An 18,977-nucleotide genomic window follows, 5' to 3' on the forward strand; every position below is an offset into this window, starting at 1 on the left:
GTCAGTTTATAAGGTTTTAGAATCTTAAGTGTGTGAGCTACTTTTCTGCCTTTCAGGATATTTGTGTTGTTTTTATTGTTGTTAAAAAGAAGATAAAAATCTGTGTATTCAGAATCTCTCTGGTGGCTTTGCCTCAAAATGGTGGTGGTGGGTAAAGAGTCCATTTTTGAACTAGCCCAAGAGTTTTCACTTTCACTCAAAAGATCTTTGCTGTTGTCTAGAATTACCCAATGTGTGCTGGTTTTTGTTTTGTTTGTTTTACCTAGCATCTGTAGTCTCATTTTGGCTAGGCTTTTTCTCATTCTGATTGTTTTCTTTCTGCTTTGGATAGAAAATTGTGATTGGTGTTTATGGAAAAAAAAAATTAGCTGGCTACTCTTCCTTCCCATAATTTGAGTATTTGGCAAGGGTCTAGACTTTTTATAGGTTGAGAGATTTGTTTGGTTAATACATTTCCTCATTTACTGATACTATTAAATATTTAGAGATTCCCAGTCTTTAAGACAGGATTTACTTTTACTATTCAGTGTGCGTCAACTTCTTAATGAAAATCTATTTGTTTGAAAACATTGCTAATAAATATTTTCACTGCGAATAAAATAAAGGATAAGCATTTCATTTTGTAAGCAGCATAGTCAATTTGCAGATACTTATTCCCAACGAATACATTCTAGTGGCATGAATGTTAACTTTTAGCTGCTCTAAACAAATGATCTGGAACTTTGGTTCTTTGGTTAGAAAATGTAACAATGCGAAGATAACAGATTTGGTCAGGCTCTTTATGGCTAGGTATAATGTTCTACTTTAGGTGGATTACATAGGTACTAACAGTTCAACACTGGTTGGGTGGGTATATACATGTTAAAGCTGTTATAGAGCTCATGGATGTAGGACTTATATAAACGTTGTATGATTTTCAGTGTTGAAGATTACAAAGGAGGGTATTACCAGGTCTCTTCTGTAGAAGATTTATGCTGCTGTGTTAGAAAGAAATGCCTTAGTATTACTCCTCTTTAAAATAAAACAAAAAATTGTAAGCTACTGAAATCTCTTTATCCTTTTTGGTGAATATTGTGTGTCATGGGGTGGGGAGGAGAGAAAGCAGGAAAGTGCTGCTTGTGTATTTCTGAATGGTGTGTGCTGTGCGGTAGGGTGTTTATTCACTGTTCAGCACTTCCTTTCCTTCAGAATTAAGTTTTGCTTAGTTTTAATCTGTGACATCACTGTTCATTCAAAATTTATGTTTATCCTTTCTATATATGTCTTCTGTCAAGAATCTATATGACTACAGATTTTCTTGGTTGTATCATAAGCATAACATGAACTTTGGGGCGCCTGGGTGGCTCAGTTGGTTAAGCGTCCAACTTCGGCTCCAGTCATGATCTCACAGTTCGCAGATTTGAGCCTTGTATCGGGCTCTGTGCTGACCGCTCAGAGCCTAGAGTCTGCTTCAGATTCTGTGTCTCTGTCTTCCTCTGCCACACCCCCACTCACTCTCTTTCTCTGTCTCTCAAAAATAAGTAAACATTAAAAAAATAAAAACAAATAAGAAAAACTTGAAGTTTGTTGACTTGAAATAAAGAACATTACATATTTATATACTTCAGTAAAAGTAAAATGACTACATTTGAAAATTAATGCCAAATTTTAAAATTAATGATTTTCCACCTTACTGCAGTAGATTTTTACACAAAGAAATTTTTATATTTTTTTCTGATATAATATCAAAGTGTTAGGAAAGAATTTCTTAGAATTGTCAGAATAGTAATAGTAATGCTATTATGTTTTATGCTAAGTTAAAGTAAAAACAGAACAAAAAACCTTGTTTGGCACAATAAAAGGAATATTTAATTTGCATTTTATATTCAGGAATTAGACTTCATGTCACTAAAATAATTCCAGTCCATTAATTTTGCATTATTGATTATTAGTGTGATAGTCTCATATTGCCTTATGTATTTCCTAAGAGAAGTCCACTTCCTTTGTGTAATCTATACAGCACACATGGAGAGTCATTGTACCTCTTACCTACATAACTTTCTAGCTCATCCCTCCCATTCATACCATTTTTGGCTAAGCTACAGTTTCCTTGTGTACTAAATATGGATGATAATATTGCCAAGCATTTATTGTTTGGGTTTGAAATGCAATGACATTTTCAAAGCACCAGCACATGGGAAAGCACTCGATAAATGTTAGCAATTATCATCATCATCTCACCCTTATAACAGTATCTTCCTCATTAATTGTACACTCTGTTATCTTTCTACTCTGATTGATATCTTTCACTGTTTGAATAATCTATTGGCTAATGCTTTTTCAAGATTAATTTTATTAACATTATTATTATGATATTATATTACACTATAATCTAACAGTGCCCTATATAATTTGGATTATATTCTGAATCTGATTTTAAGGCTCTTTCTGATTTGACTACTGATTAGTTCTGTCTATCTGCTCCTGATTCTCTTGTGAATATATCTTCTTTTTTCCCTAGCTTTGTTGATATATAATTGACATATAATATCGTTTAAGTTTATGGTGTACAGCGCATTGATTTGATATACTTATGTGTAGTAAAATGATTGCCAATAGGATTAGTTAATATCTTCATCACCTCACATAATTGCCATTTACTTTTGTGGAAAGAACACTTAAGATCTACCCCAACAACCTTTAAGTATATAGTACAGAATTGTGAACTATAATCACTATGTTGTATACTAGATCCCCAGAAGTTATTCATCTTAAAATTGGGTGTTAATAGATTCTGACCACCATCCTCCTCTTTCCTTCACCCCCAGCCTCTGGCAACCACTGTTCACCTCCCTGTTTCTATGAGTTTGGCTTTTTTAGATTTCACATATAAGTGTGATATTTGTCTTTTTTCTGTATGACTTATTTCAATTAGCATAATATACTCAAGATCTATCCATGTTGTCACAAGTGGCAGGATTTCCTTCTTTTACGTGACTTATTAATACTTCATTATATATGTATATATGCGACACATTCTTTACCCATCTTTCCAACAGTGGACACTTAGGTTGTTTTCATGTGTTGGCTATTGAGAATAATGCTGCAGTGAGCAAGGGGATGCAGCTATTTCTTTGAGATCCTCTCTCAGAACTCTGAATACCTCTTTCTTTACTCAGAATTTTTGTCTGGAATATTTTATTATTCCTTCTCCCGTATTCACATATTGTTTCATCTTTAATGTCCGGCTCGAATTTGCTGCCTTCAAGAAATCTTTTTATAAGCACCCAAGCACATATTTATCATTCCATTATTTTTTAATCTGTTCTACATAATTCATTATGCTTTATGATGTTTTAAGCCTTCCATAGGTGTGTGCATTTTCTAACTACAAGCTTCTGGAGTCCCCTGGAGACAATTAGGAAGATTCTCAGTATGTTTTCTCTAAATCCTCTGCTTATCAGGACACCTGGGTGGCTCAGTTCGTTAAGTGGCCGGCTTCAGCTCAGGCCATGAACTCATGATTCCTGAGTTAGAGCCCCACGTTGGGCTCTGTAGTAACAGCTCGGAAGCCTGGACCCTGATTCAGATTCTGTATCTCTCTTGCTCTCTGCCCCTCCCCCACTCATACTCTGTCTCTCTCTCTCTCAAAAATTAATAAGCATTAAAAAAAAAAAGCTTCAAAAAAATAAATCCTCTGCCCTCTTCAGATTTTTACTCTTGTGGTCTTGGTGTCATTATCTTGTAACCTTTTGTTTGTAGTAATCATGAATATCATCTCTTGGTTTTTGTGACTTGGCCATACTCATATTATAGATAAACACAATTATCCATATATATGGATCCATATTTAGGGGTATTGTATGTATGTACATATTATATATGTATGAAGATATATTATATAATATTAATATTAATATTTTATTTATTCATATTAAATAAATATGATTTATTGTGAGGGATTGGCTCATGTAATTATGGAGGCTGAGAAGCCCCATGATTTAGTGTTTGTAGGCTGGAGGCACAGAAAAGCCAATGAGATAGTTCCAGTCCACCTCGAAGGCCTGAGAACCAGGGAAGGCAATGGTGTAAGTCTCAGTCTGAGTTCAGATGCCTGAATCTGGAGAGCCACTAGTGTGCATCCTGGTCCATGTCTAAAGGCCTGAGAACCAGAAGCATCAATGTCAGATGGCTGGAAAACATGGATATACCAGTTCAGTCAGAGTACAAATTCATACTTCTTCTGCTTTTTTGTTCTATTTGAGCCCTCAGAAGATTAGATGATAACCCATGTAAATTGCTGAGGGTGACCTTCTGTATTAGTGTACTTCATCAAATGCTCTTTTCCAGAGACATCCTCACAGACAAACGCAGAAATAATATTTTATCAGTTACCTGGGCATCCCATAGCCTAGTCAAGTTGACACATAAAATTAACCATCACATCCATGAATTTTCATCATTTTCTTGATTTTATGTGATAACTCTGAAGTTCCTTCTTCCAGATGTTTGGAATCCTATTCTGTGTAGAACCATTCCTTGGTTTGAGATAATCCCCATTGTGGAGGAAGAATTTAAACAACATCCATGTCTTATGGTTACTAACTCCCAGTAGCCACATTGAGGGTGATCAGTATGCATTGCAGATTATATTAGCATATCTTCCTTATTTTTTAATTGCATAATTCTTTTCACTGAATTTTTATTTATCTTGAAATTATAAATTGTACTCTTAAGAACATATTGAACAGCCAGTTTTGAGTATTTGATGTTTAGAAAAAAATTGGAATAATTGTAGTAGGTGAAATTTGATACAGTTTTAGAAATTTTATCCCTCATGAGTATAATTGGAAAATAGTGTAGAATATAATTTTATTGAAAGTTGAAAAGTTATAATAAATAGATATGAATTTATTTATTCAAACGGTTGCTAATTTTTTTAGACATTCTCTGTGTGGGCAGTTTCACTTGAAGGACACCATTTTGTATATGTATCCTCAAAAAGTACAATTAATGTTATCTTTATGCTAAAGCTCCTTAAGTTAAAAGAATAGCTTGGCATTAACTGTTTTATAATACTCCACTCAGTAGTACTTTTTTTCATGTAATTTCAGAACTTTTAAATGTCATGTTTTGGGGGGGTTTTGTTTTGTTTTTTTATTTATTTTGCTTTGCTCTGTGTTTTGCCCTCAGACCATAATTGCCTTTGGTTATTTCTTCAGGTTTTTTAAAAATTTATTTTTTGTTTCTTTATTTTTGAGAGAGAGAGTGAGAGAGAGTGCAGGGGAAGGGCAGAGAGACAGGGAGACACAGAATCTGAAGCAGACTCCAGGCTCTGAGCTGGCAGCACAGAGCCCGACATGGGGCTCAGACCCACAAACCCACAAACGACATCATGACCTGAGTCGGTTGGACGCTTAACCAACTGAGCCACCCAGGCGCCCCAGGTTATTTCTTCAGTTTTAGTTGTCAGTGAAACACTTAACTGAATACTATCATACTTAAATTATATGTTTTTTGCTGGAATAAATATGTTGAAATTCAGTGTATTAGAAACTTACTGGTAGTGTATTATATATATGTATATATATAGCACATCTTCTTTATCCATTGATTAGTTGGTGGACATTTGGGCTCTTTCCATAACTTGGCTATTGTTGGTTATGCTGCTCTCAACATCGTGCTCCTTTCGAATCAGTATTTTTATATTCTTTGGATAAATATCTAATACTACAATTGGGTCATAAGATAGTTCTATTTTTAACTTTTTGAGACACCTCTATACTGCTTCCCAGAGTGGCTGTACCAGTTTGCATTTCCACCAACACTGTAATGGGGTTCCCCTTTCTCCACATCCTCGCCAACAGCAGATGTACTTTAAGGAAAGTACATGATAGGTTGATATTTCATTGGGTTTCAGATGTTATTTTTTGCTGCCAAATATTTCAGACTTGACTTTCAGAGTACATTTTTTAAAACTTGGATAAGTGTGCTGGCATGTAAAATGGTAGAGAGAAAATACATATACTTAAGAAACTTATGTCATAGTTTCTGTTGAAATTTAAAGTTGGGCATATTTATTTTTGGGCAGCATGTAAATAATGAAGTGTTTTTTAAAGTCATTTACAATAAGTAGAAACTAGCCCAGTTCCAGATAGTTGTACCCCTCTCTATAATTAAAAAAAACCTTTAAAATCCTTAGCTGTGATTTACAAATAGTTTTACTTTTTTCTTTATAAGAAACCCAGTCTCTTCAAAAAAGCCTCCCCTCCCCCCCCATGATTATTGGCATACAGGGGAATAAATGTTCTTAGCACCTAGTAATAATCATTTTTAAGTGCTGAAAACTGTGTGTGTCTGTGGACACACATTTATTTATATATATTTACAGATAAATTAAATTATAAATAAAATAATATTATATATATTTTAATCTGGTGGTCTAAGTGATAATTTGAGAAAAGGGCTGGTAATATTAGCCTTTCTGTGTGGGTCATTCATAATAATTTTCTCTTATTGATTTGGTAATTCTTTAATATCTCTCCACTTGTTTCAGGGTACACTTTTTAAACATTTCTTCAGTGGCATGAAACAATAAGCATTTAGTATCTTCTGTGGTTTTTTAGGTTAGGAATATGGGAGTAGTTTACTTAGTTGATTCAGAGTCTCTCACAGAGTTGTAGTTCCTCAAAGATAGGGTGTCTGGTGTTTGGAGGATCAGCCTGCTTTGCCTGGCTGTCATTTCCTTTCCACTGACCTCTCCATTGGGCTGGTCCAGTGTTCTCAAGATATGGTGATTAGCTTTGCACAAAATGAGCGACCAAGAGAGAGCCTAAAGCTGCAATATCTTTCTAGTGAACTACCTTTGGAAATCACATACACTCATTTTTACCACATTATGCTCATTAGAAGTGAGTACCTAAGGAGTGTATTCTTTAATGGAAAGGGAATAAAGATGGAGAACTATAAAAGAATTATAAACATATTTGAAAACTGCCATATGGACCTCTTTAATAAAATCTTTATTTCCCTCTCTAGGTTATCATATCTACCTTACAACTCTCAAATTTATGAAGATCTCTTTTCTGAGTCATTCATCTTTATTCAACTTCCTACCAGATTCTGTTCATGACACTATAATCTAGCCATTTGCTTATGCCAGAAGCATGGTAGTTATTTTTGCTCCCCTCCCTTATACCCTTCATGTTCAGCCAATCAGCAAATCATGCAATTTTCTTTTTGTTCCTAAATATAGATCAAATATGTTCTCTGTCATTATTCATTTAAAGCAATCATCTTGTCCTTACTTCCCCAAAATAGCCTGGTATTTTGCATTCCCTTATCCATTCTTAAAAAAATTCTTTGGTAGATTTAATTTTATTTAAATACACAGGATTTGGGTTAAACAAAGTACAAAGGTAAAGGAATGGAAAATAAACAAACATAAGCTGTTTTGCTAATATTTTTGTATTCATAACATATAGAGGAGGCTGAAGATTTCAGTTTCTGCTAAATGAAGTTTAGGCTACAGGCTTTATTTTTGAATGGGTTCTTAAGTATGTGGAATAAGTCATGGAAAAACCAGATTTGAATAGGGCATTGAAGGCTTGGCCTGGGGAAATGCGCGCACGCGCACGCGCACACACACACACACACACACACACACACACACACACACACACTGATTCATCTGCCCTGTAAGTAAGTGTCCTTATCCTCAAAGCAGCGGTAAGTGATAGGCAGGTTAGTCTGTTTAATCAGATTCTTCTCTTCCTTGAATAGATCCACAGATCCCCTCTCTGTGGGACTCGGCTCCTCCTCAGTGACTATGGATCTTAAAACTTCTGCAACCATCCTCTTCTTCTTTATAGGTACTCTGTATGCCACTTCATGTCCTTACCATAGTTTTAGCCTGTATTCTACTTCTGAACCCAAGTAATAGTTGAAAATTTTTGATGTTATTCTGACTTCTTAAATTCACCCTATAAAACATAATTATATTGGGTTATGCTCTCACTGAACTGACTGGCTGCTTGCCTCTGTGTCTGTGTTTAGCTTTATTCTTATCGATAGATACCCTTTGCCCTAAAATCCTATGTCTCAACTAACATTCCCTTTGAAAGCTCCCCTCTAATACCCTAGGGTTATCCTAGCAGGTTTCTCAGCCCAGTACTTGGGTTCATAAAGAATCATTTGACTAGTATTTGGTCACCAGCTGTTACCCTCTTCCTTTACCTCCACCTCCCATCCCTAGATTGGTGTCTTGTTATTATCATCCACAATTCACCAAGGACTTAAGGCATTTTGAGTTAAATGTCACCTAGAGGGTTTAACAGTAGGAGAGAGAGGCCAAAGAGAGAAGAAAGAGGTTTCAACAACAGAGTGGTTGAGGCCTCAGAAAAGAAAAACATGAAAGTGGTTTGTGGTACGAACAAGTGAGCAGGAACAGGGGGCTTCTACTCTTGTTATTTATTCCCTGGTCGGGAGCACTTTTCATAAGGTGTGTGTTTGCCATGGAACCTCAGGGCAGTTGCTGCGTTCCTGGCCATCTTTAGAGGAGAAGCTTCATTTCACCCATGCCTCCTCAGTCCTGTGGTCAGTGGGTAGTTCCACCAGACGTGCAGCGTCCTACTCAGTTACCAGATTTTACATCTGGAGTTTTTCAAGTTTATTCATCTAATACCTATTACACATCAAATTATGACACTCTATTTTTTTGTCATAACAGATTAACTCATAGAATAAAAGTGAGGAGTTCTAAAATACGCCTTCTTTGCCTCAGATTATTTTCCCACAGCCACTTCACAACAACCAATGTAACATTACTCTGATACAATATGTAATAGATGATTTCATGGACTCTCCTTCATTTGATTTGTTGACATTTTCCATATCTTAATCTTTTCCTCTAATAAGCAAAATCTGTCTCTTGTTAGCACAGTAACTGAATGGTTAAGAAACAAAACAAAAACAAAACAAAACAAAACACAACTTTTAACTTAAGCATGTTTTTTTTCCATTGGACTTTCATTGCTGATTAAAGCATTTAGCAACATAATTAAAAGTAATTTAAATAGCTAATTAGGTAATGTTACAGTTTCCAGTAATACATTCCTTTCAACAAGGCATCCATCATTTAGGAGTGCAGTTTATCACTAGGTTACTGATACAAATGCAATTAAATGTTAAATGGAAGAACGAATCCACAAATCAACTCTGGCTCTCTGTAAAAATTGCCATATATATATATATATATATATATATAACTTTTGCATAATTCTTACAAGGTCAAATGAGATACGTGGATAATTTTGGCCTCCACATTTTAGTTGACTTTGCAACTGTCTAGTGTCTGATTCTAAATCATATTTTTGACAGTTAAGAACCAGAATAAAGCTATGTCTACGTACACATGTTTTGACAAAAATTGATGAATTTAATTAACCAAATTGTCCACTGAGTCAAACAAATGCTTTGACTGTATGATTTGCTTATTTGTTTTGTTTCCTTGTTAAATTGGCTTATTTTTGTTAACTTAATTTAACTTAATTGTTTAAGTTAAAATTTAGCCAAATCAATTCAGTATTTGGAAGCAGTTTCAATGGTATTTTTAAAATAGGTATACTAAAGTTAAGAAACAAATTGCCTTTTAGCAAATGCTAAAAAATTTACTGGAAATTCTGATTTCAAAAACCTTTTATTAAAAACAAAAAACAAGCATACAAAAATAAAAACACCAAAGAAACAAAAACAACCTCTATGATTCCATTTAAACTGACCAAAGTCATGAAACTGGATTCTCAAATTGGAATATTTTTATTATTCAATTATTCCATTACATAAAATACTAAATACACCATCCTTAAAAATAGAATCTCACTCTTAACAATGACTTCATGTTTTAACAGCAATGTAATTTCAGAGTGATATACAAGGATATTTTATTTTAGGAACAATAGAAATGCATGTATCAGAAATGCCTTGTCTCTCTATTGTGGGAATACCCTGTCAAAATGTTGATTCAAGACCAAATGTTGAAAATAATGTTGGGGCGCCTGGGTGGCTCAGTTGGTTACTTAAGCAACGACTTCAGCTCAGGTCATGATCTCACTGTTAGTGGGTTCAAACCCTGCATCGGGTTCTGTGCTGACAGCTAGTTCAGAGCCTGGAGCCTGCTTCAGATTCTGTGTCTCCCTCTCTCTGACCCTACCCTGCTCTCTCTCTCAGAAATAAATAAACATTAAAAAAAATTTAAAAAATAATGTTACATCCGATTTCTAATTATGTTAACTCTCTGATGAATGCTGTGGATGTGCTAGATTCGTGTGTGTGTGTGTGTGTGTGTGTGTGTGTGAGAGAGAGAGAGAGAGAGAGAACAAAGGAGATGCTAATGACAACCAGAATGGATGGAATTACCTGTGTGTGCTTCTTGAGAACTTTCAGTGACCTGCTCACAAGTTACGCATAGGGTATATGGTGCAGTTATAGCTTTTCTGAAACATTATACAAATGAGGTAAAAACTAATGTCATTCTCAGTTTTGAATTAATAGTTACAGTTTCACAAACCAAATCAATATTTCTTCTAAATTTCAAATAAAAATATTTATAGCAATGAAATTTCTCTCTTGCCCCACCTCTACTCTATTTTCACTCCCTTGATTCCCCTTTCTTTTCCTTTCACACTTCATGCTTAGTAAAAGAGTCATAAGAAAAGTTACATATGTTTATCTAAATACGTATTTATATATGTACACATTAGTGAATTAATCAAATATGAAGGCATATTTATAGCTATCATGTATGTATCTCCATGATTAATTCTATTATATTATTAGATGGTTGGTAAACATTTAATCGAGAATTTCAATTCTATCCTTTGAAAGGAAAACTTGAGTTTTTAGAATTAAACATTTGTCTTTCTTCCAATAATATACTGATTATGTTCACAATCTTGGAGTGGGAAACTTAAACTTGATATGAAAAGATGGGTAACTAACTCTCTGTATAAAAATGAATATATCTGTTCAGCAAACATCTAAAATTAAACAATAAACTAAAAGAATATATTTGACACAAATATAAAGGACCAATTTCTTAAAATATTCTTGCTATAAAAAGAACTTTTTAGCGAACCACATATAAATGTAAGCTAGCAATTCATAAATAAAAGAAATATGAAGGGTTGATAAACATATGAAAATGTTTCATTGTACAAATACTGAAAATATTTTAAAGAGGATATTGTATCATTCTTTGTCTACTGTATTGGCAAAATTTAAGGGAATTGGTAATATGTAATTATCAAATGAAAAGTGCTCCTGGTAGAGGTGTGCATATTTATTAAGATTTTTGGATATCTGGTTGTTGATATTCACCAAACTTGAAATGTATTTTCCCCTTGGTCCACCAATCTCATTCATAAAAATATACCATAAAATTATTTGGATAATTATGTATTTTTTCTAAAATATTATAGCTAAGGTACACAGATATGTTTATGCTTTTTGCAGTATTAGGACAAAAACACTTGCACATTCCCAAATGCCTATCAACATAAGATTAATTATATGTTTATAGGTATAAATAATGTAGCTATTAAAAATAAGAGCTACAGTACAGAGATGAAAAGAGATGTCCATTAAATTAATAAATAAAACAAATCAAGGTATCAAACAGCATGCGTAGTGTGCTACTACCTGAATAAAATATAAAAAAGAGTAGGAGAACACATAGAATGTCTATTTGTTTTTCTGTAGAAAATTCTAGTAGGAGAATCATCACAGTATTCACTGGTTATCTCTTAACAGTGTGGTGGGAGCAGGGGGAAGTATATGGAGGGGGCTGAAGGAAAATTTGTTTTTTCTTCATATGAATCTCTATTTCCTTGCAGAACACTTATAATTAAATCATAAAATGCACTGATTATGTTAATTATTACTGAAAGCTGAAACTTTTAAAGTTGAAATAGAATACTTAAGATGATATAAATCAACAAAAATGCAATTTGGGGGTAATACTTTCTATAAAATAAAACAAAACACATGCATGATATGCCCGAGATTTACCTGAGAATCTTTCTCCAAAAAATGGATAATATTTTTGAGGTGGGGAGGAGGGAAATATTTCTTTATAGTCTTTATTTCATATAACAGCCAAAGTTTTAGAAAATCCAGAGTGTTTTTCTTTCATATATACAAAAACCGTATTAGATAGATTTTTTAAAAAATATTTATTATTCTTAGATTTTTAAAAATCATATAAAGTTTTGAAGTGAGAAATACTTTGTGGTAGTTAAAATAGTTAAATGCAACTGGTTTGTTTTTTGGTGGTAGTTTATCTCAGACACTGGAAAGGCAAACGTGTGTACTTTTCCTTTGTATGTAATACAGAGACTTACATTTCTTCCTCTTCCTTCTGGTAGCGTTCAGCCGTGCCCCAATTCCGATGGCTGTGGTCCGCAGAGAGCTCTCCTGTGAGAGCTACCCCATTGAGCTCCGCTGTCCAGGAACAGATGTTATCATGATAGAAAGTGCCAACTATGGGAGGACTGATGACAAAATTTGTGACTCTGACCCTGCTCAGATGGAGAATATACGATGCTATCTGCCAGATGCCTATAAGATTATGTCTCAAAGGTATGATACTTCTAATAATATTTTTGTGTGTGTGTGCATTTAATGTAAGCTCTCAGCTTGCATCTGTGTGACATATTGACCTTAGGTAAGAACACATATAGTATTGTGTGTTTTAGAATCATTTGAACTACTTTTTCAATATCAAATTGGTTCCCCATATTACTAAAATGCTAGTACTAAAAATTGCAAATGGCATTTGATGTTATTAAATTTATTCGATTAGTTATTAACTTGCATGGTCTATTCTGAGTGCTTTGGAATTGGGCTGATTAGATGAGAAACTAAATTTATTTTTCACAGTTTTCAAAAAGAAACTTTTATGTAATTTTCTCTAGAAGTTACAGAAAAATTATTTTAATGGTAATATTTTCTTTCTGTGTAGGAAAAAGAATAGAAATTAATAAGCAATTTTTATACCATTAATCAAAATGTATTAAAACAGTATTGATTCATGATTTTTTGGCCTTGAAAACAATGCAAAATTATTCCTTTATTATTTGGTTTAGAACATAATTCATTTAAGCTAATCAAAAGATTACCATATTCAAATAATATAAATTAAGGTATCATATGATATCACTAGATAAGGAAAAGAAAGTCTGAAGTTATACAGAGCCTGGTCAATAGGAATCCACATCGTAGAAGTTTTAAATTATAATAAAATTTCTTGATAAATTGGCTAATATTACATATCTCTTAAAAGTTGTTCAGTATTACTATGGTTTCTCAGAAATTAGTGAATTCATTAATTTACTATAAGCATTTATACTTTCTGACTACATGCTCACAATGTAATTTTTAAATAATTAATAAGCTACTTATCTAATGAATTATTTTTTCATTATTTTCCTATTTAGACATTTCTTCCATTATTAAGAGATCTTAAAATATAGGGGAAATCATAGCGTATGTAAAAATAAACAAATTTAAGTACATAAAAAAACAATAGATTTTTTTAACCTTTGGGCTTCTTGATGCTTAAAATTCTGATATCTATGTTTGTGTGTGATTAATAAATTGGTAGAGTCAGTGTCTTATTTTTTATAAATTACTGTTGTATAAATTTTTACTAGAAATCATAATATGCCAGGTTTTGATCAAAGCACCTGTAGTATAGAAGGATAACAGTCTTTCTGGGCTAATCTTTGGGATTTTGTTTATCTTTTTCTAAAATCTACTCACGCTAAGGTGAGTATTAATGAGAAATAAGATTTTAAAACTAGGGATGCCACTTGATATAAATTTGGTTTCATTTAGTTCTTCATGTGTTTCTTCTCATTGTGTATCTCTTCTTCTTATACATTTGACATGCCTCCAACTATAGTTAAATTTTCTGATAATCAGCTTAAAAATGTTGAATTATCATTGTGTGTAGGATTGTAATGGTCTGTCCTGCCTGGTTTTCCATGAGTAGCATGAATGGGCACTATGACTAAATTGTTGTTTTATTTATTTCTGTCAGAACAACAAACCAAAATGGATTCTTTGAATCCATTTGAAGTATGGGTTGAGGAGGAAATTTTGCCTTTCAGCGGTTATTAGCTTTTGATTTTCAATGTAGCAGAAGCATTAACTTCACTAGCTCTTTGATCTCTTTATAATTTTCATTGAAACGGTTTTAATCCTTTTATTGATATTATTAATGGCTCCCAAAATAAGCCCTTAATCTTATAATTATTGCAAAAAATAGTTACAATGGATCCTCTCAAGCTGCTGAATTAGGTGGGATGTGTCTGTAAAGTGACAAATCTGCAGAGTGAAATTGCTTTAAGCACCCTGAGTGAGTCATTTGTGCAAGCCCCCCTGATGATTTCTCAAAGTTAGAATTGTCAGCTGAAATAATTGTGGTTAATTCTGTGTGGAGGCAAGTTCCTTGGTTGTATTTGGACTATTAAATGTACTACATTTACATGTGGCCAAAATAAACGCTTTTCACTCTTGGATAGACGAAGTTAGGTTCAACCTTGCAAGTTCCCAAGAGATGAGATGCCCATGTCTGTTTAAAATGTTTTATAATTAATGAGCTTCCCCTGTCATGTCAGTGACAGCATGTTAAATAATGCTAATAATTTCTAATTATGATATGGATGTATCATATTTATAATGATATGTACAGTTTAAATGCATTTGAAACTAAAATTATGATGGAGAAACTGTTTATAAAAAATAACTGAGATAATGTTTTCTCTCATTTAAATTTCTAGAAAGGCATTATATCAAGTTCTAAACATTTTTAAGCATGTCTCTAGATTGGACGATTATTATTACAAAATACGAAATGTTTTGGTGTATCCTTGCATAACCTTGTTAAAAAGGTTTCGTAATTCACTTCAGCCTCATGAATTAGGTGGATGTTACAGTCAAGGACAGGCATGAAATATTGTTTATGTAGATGTTTGAATACACATTGAACAAATACATAAATAAAATTGTTAGTTTTATTTATGTATTTATAATAATAACTGTTGGTTGTTTTGATGTGCATATTTTTCTCTTGGAAAACTATGCAATCTGTTATCTGCTCTAGGGTAGCCGTATTCCTCACTGCCTTTCAGATTACACCTTGTGTAAATCCAAGCGAATTCTTATCCTATTTTGCCTTCAACCCCTCTGAAAGTTCTGTGCTTTACCTCTTCTTTCATTATCCTGCTAAGAAGGCATCTTAAAATGCCAGAGCACATTTCTTTATTCTCTTAGGAACTTCGAATCTCACTCCCTTGCTATTATCTACATCTTTATTGCAACTAAACATTAATAAACCCATATTATCACACCCTAGACAATTGCCTTGGCTAAATTGTAGCTTCTAGAGAGAAGACTTTCTGTTGATTTAACCTAAAACTAACTTTTGATGTTTAATGATACATAAATGAGTAAGTAAATCTGCTCTCCAATTGTGTGATGCCACTTGAAAGCTTTCTTAATTCTGAATGATTTTTCTTTTTATTTTACATTTACACAGTTCAGTGAGTTTTAAAAAATGGTACATATAGCTTTAGAATCTAAATGTGAAAATGACTGTTGGCAACTGATAACTGCAGGAATTTTACATTTTGAATTCAGCTGAGGTTTCATATTATCTTCAGTTATTAATAGATATATTTCCATTTTTAACTCCACTAACACTTGAAAATCCAAAACATGCAGTTCGCCATGACAGCTTTGGAGTTTGGTGGATCAATAATCTGGGCATGGTCCCTGCCCACAAAACTATAGATTTTTTGGCCGATAAAAGTAAACAGCTAGATTGTTTGCTCCATATTTTATTTTTATATTATTTACATTTATTGAGAAATTCAGAAAAAGGAGGAAAGCTCTTTCAGCTTGATAACATCAAAGAATGTACGTTGGAGAGGGAATGTTCAGCTGATCCTTGAAGGATGGCAGCATTGGTGGAAGTAGAAGATACCAAAGTTATAGTAGATATATAAAATATAAGTGCCTGAGCACCAAAATAGAACATGAGGAAACGGCTTCCCTTCAGTAACACTTTACCCATCCTGTTCTGCCATGGCTTCAAAAGTTTATTGGTGCTTTTTGGGCACTATTAATCTCTCTAAAGCTTCTTCAAATGTGCCAGTGCTTGAGGCCAGCTCCCCACCAACCTCCCCATAAATCTGGTGCACATGCTTTTAAGAAATCTTGATAATTTGGGGGTGCCTGGTTGGCTCAATTGGTTAAGCGATCAACTTCAGCTCAGGTCATGATGTCACAGTTCTTGGGTTCGAGACCCGCATCAGGCTGTGTGCTGACAGCTAGCTCAGAGCCTGGAGCCTGCTTCTGATTCTATGTCTCCCTCTCTCTCTGACTCTCCCCTGCTCATGCTTTCTCTCTCTCTTTCTCTCTCTCAAAAATAAACAAATGAACTTTAAAAACAAAAAGGAAATCTTGATAATTTGATGATAAACTAACTTGATGCTATCTATCCCCTTGTCAATACATAGTTCTATTGGAGTTAATCCTTATAGTTGGACATAAATTCCATCTAAATGTGGGAAGTTTGAATATTGTATGACATGCTCATGCCAGCTCTTGGGACACATATATGTATGTGATATAACAGTCTTACTTTATGTAGAATTGCTTATATTTATCAAATTGAAAAGGCATTTGGAACAGTTATATATGTATATATAGTGTATAATTATTGAGGTATAATATACATACGGTAAAGTGCACATATCATAAATATACAACTTAATGAATTTTCACAAAGCCAGCTGATCTAAACAACAACCTGCTGAAGACATAGAACATTAACAGCACCTCAGATGTGCCCCTTTATGCTCTGTACCAGCCATACTCCACCCCCCCTCCCCAAATTTTGCTGCTATTGAGACTTCTAACACCTTAAACCAGTTTTGCCAATTTTATAATTTAAGTACATGGATTCATATAGTGTATGATTTTTGGTGTCTGGCTTCTTTCATTCCTTGCATTAATTTTTATATATAAACTTTACTGAAGCATTTTTATACATTACATAATTCACTCATTTCAAGTATATAATGGTTTTTTAAATAAATTTACCAACTTACCAAGTGATTTGATATCATGATAAACAGAACGGTTTATATCATATAATACATATATAAACATAAATAACAGATAAATAAGTCATCTAAAACATAAAATTTTAGAATATTTCCATCACATTGAGAGTATGATGACCATGTAATCACCCCCACCTCCCTCCCACCCCATGCAATGACTGAGGTATATTCTGTCTGTATATCTATTCTTTTATGTGTGTGTGTGTGTGTGTATTCTTTAAAAAATTTTTTTAATGTTTATTTTTGAGAGAGAGAGTGCGAGCGAGGGAGGGACTGAGAGAGGGAGACACAAAATCTTAAACAGGTTCCAGGCTGTCAGCACAGAGCCTGACGTGGGGCTTGAACCCACCGACAGTGAGATCATGACCTGAGTTGAAATCACACACTTAACCAACTGAGCCATCCAGGCACTCCTATATATGTCTTTTCTTAATGCATTATGTTTTAATCTAAAAAGTGAATATTTGAAATCAAGTGAGATTTAGTGGGCATTTCAGTGGGGACAAATCTAAGAAATAGCAGGTATTTCTGGAGGCATGGATATACATATGTTGCTTGCATTCTTAATTCTCTTGGAATCAAAGATCATAATCTAGACATTTAACAAATACCCTTTAGAGTTTTTTGTCAAGTAGAGATGTTAAATATATGAGGTAGGATGATTTTTTTTTTTCTTTTAAATGAGTGATCTAGGTTTTACTTTTAATCTTCTACCAGCATTTTGGCAAGATTGCATTTTCACGTGCCGTAGTCACATCAGGAACATGAAAAAGAAAAAAAGAGTCGGGTAGAAGTGAGGAAGGGAAGAAGGGAGAGAGAGAAAGCTGTTTCTCACCTTTCTGAAAAAGTTATATTTCAGTTTATATCAGTACCACTGCAGGGAATTTTACAGCTTACAAAAAGATCTTGGCTTTTGTTGTATTCTATCCTGGTGAAGTTAGGAACTCTTTCAATAGCAGTAAGAGAAGAAATGTCAGTGGCAGTTTTTGTGTGTACGTAACTGAGTAAATGTTCTGCAATAACTGTGTATATATACATGAGTTTTTCAATTTGAGTATTCTCCTTTGCTCCTTTCACAGAATTATTACATTATATCTTATATTTTTCTTCTGAATTACAACAGATCAAAAATAATTTCTCATATCAGGAACTTTTCCATGAATGCACATTCTATGCAGTAAAAAGAACAGTTGGGTATAGAAACTATAATATATAAGTCAATGCCTTAAGGATTATTGTTTGTGTGTATGTTTAGTAAAAGAAAAAAGGAAAGGAAAGGAAGGAAGGAAGGAAGATAATTTCCATTATCAAATCCCAAATGTAGAGAATATGGAGAAGTTGAGCAATTCCTTTCTGGAAGCCAATTACCTCCTCTTTAATATTCAGCCTATTTCATTTCTGAGAAAATATTTTGGTAATGTCCTACTAAAGTGCTTGCTAGTACTTCTTGCTATTCACATTTAATTTTGAATGAAATTATGTTATATATGTATGCTTTGAAATTTAAGAATGTAGTAAATGATGGAAATATTTCAGGATAGGTTAGGATAAAACCTAAAGGGAGTTATGCTGGCTGTCTCTTGCAGGTCTTGGGGAATATTAACCCTGTGTGCAGCCATTCTCAAAGTGTGGTTCATGGAAATTTGGAATCCATGACCTCTTTGAAGGGATTCCTAGAGGGTCAAAACTATTATCATAACAATACTGAGTTATTATTTGCCTTTTTTACTGTATTAGACATCATGTCAATGTAGTGGTAGGTAAAACTGATGCCATCTTAGTAGCAAACAAGACAGTAGCAATCGTAAC

General features: G+C 33.6%; 1 protein-coding gene across 1 annotated transcript in view; it reads left to right on the forward strand.

The window, feature by feature from the left end:
* ADGRL3 (adhesion G protein-coupled receptor L3) overlaps window positions 1–18,977 on the forward strand; it is a 516,039-nt gene that overhangs the window by 91,008 nt on the left and 406,054 nt on the right. The window contains exon 3 of the mRNA XM_039217419.1: window positions 12,402–12,615. Coding sequence (XP_039073350.1) covers window positions 12,402–12,615 — 214 coding nt within the window. The remainder of the gene's footprint in view (window positions 1–12,401; window positions 12,616–18,977) is intronic.

This window comes from Hyaena hyaena, unplaced genomic scaffold, assembly GCF_003009895.1.
Source record: "Hyaena hyaena isolate Hyena2069 unplaced genomic scaffold, ASM300989v1 scaffold_687, whole genome shotgun sequence".
Taxonomy (NCBI): Eukaryota; Metazoa; Chordata; class Mammalia; order Carnivora; family Hyaenidae; genus Hyaena; species Hyaena hyaena.